At 35.0% G+C, this 9,208-nt stretch overlaps 2 protein-coding genes across 3 annotated transcripts; both read left to right on the forward strand.

The window, feature by feature from the left end:
* The first annotated feature begins 773 nt into the window (after positions 1-773).
* On the forward strand, positions 774-4,137 carry LOC120085649 (F-box/LRR-repeat protein 14). Of its 2 annotated transcripts, XM_039041763.1 has the most exons (3): positions 774-1,161; positions 2,242-2,363; positions 2,530-4,137. In XM_039041763.1, the coding sequence occupies exons 2-3, from the start codon at positions 2,358-2,360 to the stop codon at positions 3,946-3,948; spliced, it is 1,425 nt and encodes a 474-aa protein (XP_038897691.1). In that variant the 5' UTR covers positions 774-1,161; positions 2,242-2,357; the 3' UTR covers positions 3,949-4,137. The 2 variants fall into 2 exon arrangements, with proteins under 2 accessions (XP_038897691.1, XP_038897692.1); XM_039041764.1 differs by lacking the exon at positions 2,242-2,363.
* Positions 4,138-6,273: 2,136 nt separating this feature from the next.
* Positions 6,274-8,722, forward strand: LOC120085650 (acetylornithine aminotransferase, mitochondrial). The gene is made up of 3 exons (XM_039041765.1): positions 6,274-6,907; positions 6,996-7,433; positions 8,041-8,722. Exons 1-3 carry the CDS (start codon positions 6,503-6,505, stop codon positions 8,563-8,565), a joined length of 1,368 nt encoding a protein of 455 aa, XP_038897693.1. The 5' UTR covers positions 6,274-6,502; the 3' UTR covers positions 8,566-8,722.
* Positions 8,723-9,208: the final 486 nt, after the last annotated feature.

The raw sequence follows: 9,208 nt of genomic DNA on the forward strand, positions 1-9,208 counted from the left end.
GATCATAGAAGTATCCACCTCTCGTTTCCTTGGGGTAGCCTACAAAGAGGCAAACCTTCGAACGCGGTTCCAACTTCTTTGGGTTAGTCGCTAGCACATGTGTCAGACAGCCCAAAATCCTGAAATGGCGTAAACTACCTTTACGGCCTCTCCATAACTCAAAAGGTGTTTCAGAAACACTTTTCGAGGGAACGTTGTTCAGGATATAACATGTAGTCTGCATTGCATAACCCCAAAATGAGTCTGGAAGATCAGCATAACTCTTACTTATCTCGTTCACAAACTCTTTTTACTCGCTTTCAACCACAAAACACATCGAAAACCCAAGAAAACCATAGGTTCATAGCATTTCTAAACCCAGAACGACCCACAAAGCCCTATTACCAACCAGTTTAAGACATTTCCAGACATAGATTGAAAGATTTACCGATCGGATTCAATTTGTCGACGGCAGTAGAATCGTTTGCAAACCCAAATGATGGACTTTAAAGAGTTTTTAGTTTATGAGTGATACGAAGCCGTTACGCTTGGGAAATTTGAAGAGTTTTTAGTTTTGGTTGGTTTTCAGTAAAAGGGTAAGAAGACAAAGAGGTAAGGGTAATTTACGAAATTTGATATAACGACAGAGAGTCAATTAATATTATTTTTTAAAAATTGATCATTTGATATTTTGGATCCAAAAAATGGGTCCTCTGTACAAATTTCCCTTTTAAACCTAAATCTTACATAAAGAAGGGAGAAAAAAAAGTGTTAATCATATCCACCGATAACTTGGTAGTTGTTAAAAAACCGAACCACCGATCGAAATGCTTAGAACAATCAACACTCAAAATTTATTCTCTACAAAATCCTGTAGGATAGCTGGAGCCTGCCCCCGATCTCTTCGCTTTCGCTACCCTTTTTCTGTAGTTGTTCTTCTTCTTTGATATTTATATACCAGGTACAAATTTTGTAGACAGCGATATATTTTTGGGGCGAACTTGAATCCAATTCAATGTCCCTTTCTCCATAAATATCTATCCTATTTTCCTATTCTCTTTTTCCCACAACCCAATTTGAATTTCCCTTCCACTTTTAATTGGAATCTGAAGGAAACTGGTTCTAACCGTCTCAGTTCTGATCGTTATCCCTTCTCCATTTCTGGGTCCTTCGTCTTTTCAGGTGAAATTTCTGTATTCTTCTTGTAAATCTCGATTTTCTGTTTTGTTTCTGTCTTTTGAAGGTAGTTAATGAATTGGGTTTGAATCGTCTCTGTTGATGGGTTTAAATTCATCCCATCTTGCTTATTTCCCTCTTAATACGGTTACTAATCCTCTAATTCATTTTTTTGTTTGTTTATTGACAATTCTTGATGATCTCCCCGTTCTACTTCTATTGGGGTTTGTTTTTTTCTTCTTTGGGTGGCTTCTCTCTGTGATGGTGTCATTTTTTTGTTATATCTTACTTTTGTTGGGCATTCTTCTGAATCTGTGTATTTTGATTGGTGCTTTGTCTTCCTTGTGCTTTTGCTTTGATGATTTTTATGATTATTTCAAATTTCTCTTTTTGGTTGGTTCTTTCAATGACTTTGCATTTGGAGTTGTACCATTTCTGGTTGATTCAAACTATAATTTTCAAATAGCAGGTTTGAATCTCCCATCCCACTTTGTTGAACTCCCAAATAAGGGAAAACTCTAATTTTCAGATTATGTATGTATAGCTTTTCTGGTCTCTAAAGTTAATGGGTTAGCTTCAAAATTCTGTGTTTTTCCACTTTACATTTAGTGATATTTTTAAATCAGTAATTCAATTTCTTATTGTCTTTGGCACTGTTGAAGAAATTGGCAGAAAAGGAAGAGAAAGAAACAATCTATTTTTGAAGAAAGGAATTTTTATTGAGAAATATACAAGGATGAACACTTAGAAATTACTCTTTCACTCTCAAGACAATCACTCACTTTTCTACACTAGCTTGGCTCACATATGGGATCATCTCTTATTTATAGGCACGAGATCCTTGGAGCTCAAGAAATAGGATTTTTCTAGACTTTTCTTAGATCTAACTAATTCTAAATAATTCTATGATATTATCCTTATCTAAAGGAATTCTAGAATTCCTTGGAGCCTAAAGAAACCTAGAATATTTCTAGATCTTTTCTTTGAGATATATATTTACATATTTCAACATAATTCTAGAAAAATCTATTATACATACTTCAATAGAAGCTTCTAGAATAATTGGTGTTGCTTCTATTTCAACAGGCACCCATCATGGAGAAGTTTCCTTTAACTTGAGGACTTATGTTAGCAGTCAATAGTTTTCTTATGTGATGCACACATTGTTTGACGTTGATGAAAGTTGAAACCAAGTTTGGACTATGACAGTATGATCTTTGCTTTGACCATGGTGTTAATATTGTTTGAGACCCCTTGAGATAACTTTGGAATATTTCGTTCGATTATGCGTTATTATACTGTTTTTTCAGTTCCTGCTCACCTCCCTACCAAATCTTAGCTAGTTAAATAATGAATAATTATCTTGTAATGCAGAAGTTTCTTGTTACAATGGATAGTTTACCAGAAGTATTGATTTGGGAGATATTGAACAGAGTTAAGAAAACAAGTGACAGAAATTCTTTGGCATTGTCATGTAAGCGCCTTCATAGTTTGGACAAAGAAAACAGACACTTCCTTCGAGTTGGTTGTGGATTAGACCCTGCAGATGAAGCTTTGACATCTCTGTGTCTTAGGTTTCCCAATTTAGTACGAATCGAGATCACGTATTCGGGTTGGATGTCGAAACTAGGGAAGCAATTGGATGATCATGGACTTTTCATCCTCTCCAATCATTGTCCATCTCTAACTGATCTCACCTTAAGCTATTGCACGTTCATCACTGATGTTGGACTTCGGAATTTAACTTCATGCTACAAGCTTTCGGCTCTGAAGCTGAATTTCACCCCAAGAATCACTGGCTGTGGCATATTCTCTATTGCTGTTGGATGCAAAAACCTCACCGTTCTCCATCTGATCCGATGTTTGAATGTCAGCAGTGTCGAGTGGCTTGAATACCTTGGCAAGCTTGAAACACTTGAAGATCTCTCAATCAGGAACTGCAGAGCAATTGGTGAAGGTGATCTGATAAAGCTAGGCCATAGCTGGCGAAAGTTGAAGCGGCTACAATTCGAAGTTGATGCTAACTACCGGTACATGAAAGTTTATGATCGTTTAGCTGTTGATCGCTGGCAAAAGCAGTGGATTTCATGTGATGATATGTTGGAACTTAGCTTGGTGAACTGCATAATCAGTCCAGGGAGAGGACTTGCGTGTGTGTTGGGTAAGTGCAAGAACTTACAGAAAGTTCACTTAGATATGTGTGTTGGAGTTAGAGATTGTGATATAATAAGCTTGGCCCGAGAATCACGAAATCTCCGCTCCATTTCCCTCCGAGTTCCATCAGATTTTTCGCTTCCATTGCTAGCCAACAACCCTCTGAGATTAACAGACGAGAGCTTAAAAGCCTTAGCCGAGAACTGCTCCCATCTTGAATCAGTCAGAATCTCATTTGCAGATGGTGAATTCCCCTCACTATCTTCATTTTCCCTCAATGGGATCCTTGTTCTAGTTCACATGTGCCCCGTCCGAGAGCTTGCACTCGATCACGTCTATTCCTTCAACGATATGGGGTTGGAAGCTCTCTGCTCAGCCTCCTATCTCGAATCTCTAGAGCTTGTAAGATGTCAAGAGATAAGCGACGAGGGGCTGCAGCTAGTGAGCCAGTTCCCTCAGCTGCAAAACCTACGGCTGAGCAAATGCTTGGGGATCACTGACGACGGGCTGAAGCCGCTGGTTGATGCATACAAACTCAAATCACTGATTGTGGAAGACTGCCCTCAGATCTCTGAGAGGGGCATCCATGGCGCTGCGAGAACCATATCGTTCAGGCAAGACCTGTCATGGATGTATTGAAACTTGCTGAGTTTTCTTCTCACATCAACAGGTGATTGATTTACTATAATTATTGTAACATATAACTAGGTCCAAATTGTGTATAGAAAATAATGGACTCATTCATTTGTTAAGTAATTTACTTCTGCTTCACGTTTGTCTGTCCGTCTGTTTGTGAAACTAGAAAGAGATGGATTGGTGTTGCTTTCACAAAGTCTTTGGTAATGTCAGGAAAGAGGGGGAGAGAACATAACATAATATATATGCAAATTTAAACCTGATCGTATCTGATAGGTTTTAAACTTTGTTTGATAGGTTAATATGGTATCAGAAAAGTTATTGGCCTAGTAAATTTTGAACTATAAGTTTTATATATTTGAGCATTGACGCCGTTTTCTGAAGATGGCACCATCCTCTCTTAACTATTTGTTATATTCACGATCCTTATTGATCACTAGGCGATGTTTGGTAGATATTTAAAAAATTCAAACATCAATACTTTGGTTTTTACTAAATTATTTAAATTATGATGATTTCTTTTTCCATTCTTTTTTCTTTTGTTTTTGTTAATTGTCTTGTAGTGGTTTTGGCTAGTCGTCTGACGTGGAGTTGATGACGACGTTGATGCTGAATGTAAACTCCACGTCACCTCATGGCATCATGCGTCATTTTTTAAGTTCCAGCTTCATGGTCCTCTTTTTTTTTTTCTCTGGAAAGTAGAAACGTCATGTTGCACCTCAAAACTTCCATTTGTTGACGAAATTACCCTTTAGATTAAAAATATTAGGACATGTTTGGATTAAAAATATTAGGACATTTGAATTCTAATTTAAATAATTACGAACTATTTTTCGTTATCCACTAAATATTTGTTGATAATAAATTATTATTAATTTATTTATAAACATATTTGTGTTAAAAAAATATAAAATTATTATTTTGTAATAATGATATAATTTATAGGATAAATTGAAATTTTTGTTTCTATAATTTGGAAGAAGTTAACATTTAGGTCTTATGATTTATTTGAATTTACCCCCTATAATTTGATAAAAGTTTCATAAATAGTCCCTATGGTAGAGATTATTTATAAAGATTTAATAAACTATAGAGACTATATGTGAAGTTCTATTAGATCATAGGAACTAAAATCTAAATTTTAAAACCATATGGACTAATTTTTAACTTTATCCTAACCTAAGTACCAAATTTGGAATTTAATCTAATTTATAATATATTACATAACAAATATTTTAAATTTTTAAAAATTGAATTGAGTTTATAACATGACATATACAAAAAATGTTATTTTCAGAATTTATACTATTTGGATCACAGAATCTAAATTCAGATTGTCTGCCAAATACATATTCAAATCAAATCTGAATTGTCAACCAAACAGACCTTTATATACCTTTGTCTAATTGTGTGAAGAACTAAAAAGTAATCTTATTTGATTTAGATAGTAATAATAATATTATTATGATCAAAGGTTTTTTCTTAATTCAATAACCTTAACATAAGTTACCTTCGAAAAAAAAAAAGTTAAGTTAAAAAAAGTTAAAATGATTTGGGTGCATTTGAGTTTATTTTGAAAGGGTTTAAAAATAATTATGAAATAATCCTAACCTTTGTTCTGTGTTTGGTAAGATGGTTGGGATTTAAATGTTTAAAAAATTTTAAAATATGTTTTCTTACATCATTTAAAAAATTAATTTCCTGGTGATTTTTAGAATCATGTGCACTTTTCAATAAGTCTTCAATTTTCAAATTCAATATTTTACAATTAAAATTTATTTTATATATCTATATCTTCTCACATAACCAATCTTTCCATAAGTTGTTTCTACAAAAATAAAGATAAAAATAAAATAAAATAAAACAAACTATCATAGGTTGAATGCATCTATTTTTTTAATTATATTATACTAGATTTTTTTTATAAAAAAATTAAAGTTATTTCTCTTAATACTCAACAATTAATCTAGAACAGATGTTAAAATGAATATAGTTCAACTATACTATCAATGTCGAAGTTAAAGATTCAACTCTTCTATTTACATATTGTAAAAAAAAATGTTATAAAAAAAAATTAAATGAAGCCTTAATCTTCTAAAACGGCGGTAAATATGTATAATATTTTTTGAAAATATGAGTTTTACTCTTTTGTTTTTTTTTCTTGAGTTTAAGAATATGGCATGAACTTAGGCCATGGATTTTTTTATTTTTTTTTTCCTTTAGGATGAGGGATGTTTTTGTAAAATACTCTTTATCTTTTACAATAAAATAAAAATAGGACAAAATGGTTTTAATATAATATTACACATCATCTTATTGGAGGGCCATTTCTCAATTCAAAGCCCAATGGCCATTTTTTCCCACAAAAAACCTTCAATTTCAATGCCACTTCTCTACTTCTCTTTCACTCTAAGCCCTTGACACCAATTTCATTTTGATTTCTTCAATCGCCCTCAAAATTTGCAGCCACCCATCTCTTTAATTTCCTTCTGTTCTCCGATTCCATCGTGAATTCAACCTATTTTCTTCTCAGAATCACTCATAGCAACAATCCCAAATGGCTTCACTTCCTTCTTTCTTCAGTTCTTCTAGTCCTCTTCATCTTGATTCCACCTTGTTTCGAGCTCCTATCAATGGCGGAAGAGTCCGCGCCTGTCTTAGCGTAGAACTACAAGGACCCAGTTCGACAAAGCTTCGAAAAGGCCAACTGGGTTGCTCGAGCGAGGAGGTGATCGATTCAGAACGGAAGCTTTTCGTCGGAACCTATGCTCGTGCGCCGGTGGTTCTCTCCAGCGGTAAAGGATGTAAACTGTATGATCTTGAAGGGCGAGAGTATTTAGATATGGCGGCAGGAATCGCCGTCAATTCCTTAGGCCACGGTGATCCCGATTGGCTACAAGCCGTGACAGAGCAGGCGAATACCGTCTCTCACGTTAGCAATCTCTTCCATTCAATCCCTCAGGTGAAACTAACCCCTAAAGTTGAAATTGAAATTGAAATTGTAAATGGTTTTAGTTCATAACTGTATAAATATGTTTCATTTACTATAGGTTGAACTTGCAAAACGTCTTGTGGCTAAATCGTTTGCGGATCGTGTGTTTTTCACCAACTCTGGCACGGAAGCAAATGAAGCTGCCATTAAGTTTGCTAGGAAGTTTCAGAGATTTTCTCATACTGGATCAAAAGACTCACCCCCTGTGGAGTTCATTGCTTTTTCCAATTGTTTTCATGGCAGGACAATGGGGGCTCTTGCCTTGACGAGTAAAGAGCATTACAGAGCTCCTTTTGAGCCTGTTATGCCTGGTGTTACTTTCTTGCCATATGGTGATATTGAAGCTGCTACCAACTTGATTCTCAAAGGGAAAATTGCTGCAGTTTTCGTCGAACCCATTCAGGGTGAAGGTGGCATTTTCAGTGCTACAAAAGAGTTCTTGCTTTCCTTGAGAAATGCTTGTGATGAGGCTGGAACTCTTCTAGTCTTCGATGAGGTATAAACAATTCTCCTCTTATCGCCCATAACTTTATAAGATTCCGGTGAATAGATTGATATTCGTGCATTACTCCGCTATCTTGTGTCTACTTAGTACGATAATTGTCTAAAATCGACTTGCGTATATCTTGACTAATCTTAATGAACAATTGTTTGATTCAACTAGTTGTAGTTTTACATTATCAAAGTTCTTTGGTAAATGAACCGATGATCGGTTAGGGAGAAAGCTAAGAAACTACCTAAATTTTGTCTACTTAGTAATGTAATTGTCCAAAATTGATGTACTCATTTCTTGACTAATCTTATTGAACAATTATTTGATCCAACTATTTGTAGTGATGCATCATCAAATTGCTTTGTTGGTAAATGAACTGATGATCGATTAGGGTGAAAACTAAGAGACTACCTAAATTTTGTCCAGTTAGTACAGTAATTGCCCAAAATCGGCTTGCATATATCTTGACTAATCTTACTGAAAAGTTGTTTGATTCAACTAGTTGCAATGTTACTGTTACATCATCAAATTGCTTTGTTGATAAATGAACCTATGGTCGATTAGAGCGAAAACTAAGAAACTACCTAAATCTTTTGTTCTGTCTGTATAGATTCAATGTGGGTTGGGTAGAAATGGTCATCTCTGGGCACATGAAGCTTATGGTGTATATCCAGATATAATGACTCTTGCCAAGCCTCTTGCTGGGGGTCTCCCCATTGGAGCCGTACTAGTGACCGAAAGAGTTGCGGCTGCAATAAACTATGGAGACCATGGAAGCACTTTTGCAGGCTCACCGCTCGTCTGCAATGCTGCAGTCGCCGTTGTAGACAAGATCTCAGATCCTGAGTTCTTGCTTAGTGTATCCAGGAAAGGCGAATACATGAAGAATTTGCTAAAGCAAAAGCTGGGAGAAAATTCTCATGTTAAAGAAGTTAGAGGGCAAGGGCTTATCATTGGGATAGAACTGGATGTGCCTGCTGGCCCTCTCGTAGAAGCTTGTCGAAACTTGGGTCTTTTAATTTTAACAGCAGGACAGGGAAATGTGGTTCGGCTTGTACCGCCATTGATCATCACAGAGCAAGAACTGGAGTTAGCTGCTAAAATTCTGCTTGAATGTATCCCTGTACTTGGCTGATCTAAAGTTTAGCCGCTAGTTTTTTCTGAGGTCCAAAATTATACAAGAACACCTTGCTTATCAAGTCTTGTATGTAATGATATAATTTGAAATAAACTTGTATTTTGCTAATTGGTTGTCTTAAAGCAGATGGAAAAGGAGAAGCTTTTTGCAAGCATTCTATCTCTTTTAAATGATTAGCATTAGTTTTAAAGTCTACTTTGATCAAATATGCTTATTTATTACCTTGTTATAAACTAAGAAAAGTATATTAAATTACAAGTTTTACTCGTGTTTTATATGAACTTTTTAATATGCCCTTGAGGACTTTGACAAGAGAATGTTATGTAATGGGTATTTTTGCAAGTGTTCAATTATGTCATCAAAATGGGGGGCCTTTTGAAATAATGAAGGTATGGGACAGGATTGAAGTAAGACTGTTGTTCAAGGGTTAAAACTATAACTTTAAAAGGATTAAATCCTTTTTACATTTTAGCTATGCGTTTATGAAGTTGAATAATTTGAAAAGATTTTGTTGATATAAAAATGTCTCTTAATGACGTGTCAAATAGGAATGTTTTTTTTTTTAATGTTGGATGCTAGGAATTGTTTGAAATTTGAATCCGAAACTCGTTAACGACGTTTACATTATAATGTCATTTTA

The sequence above is a fragment of the Benincasa hispida genome, chromosome 9 (genome assembly GCF_009727055.1).
Source record: "Benincasa hispida cultivar B227 chromosome 9, ASM972705v1, whole genome shotgun sequence".
Classification (NCBI taxonomy): Eukaryota; Viridiplantae; Streptophyta; class Magnoliopsida; order Cucurbitales; family Cucurbitaceae; genus Benincasa; species Benincasa hispida.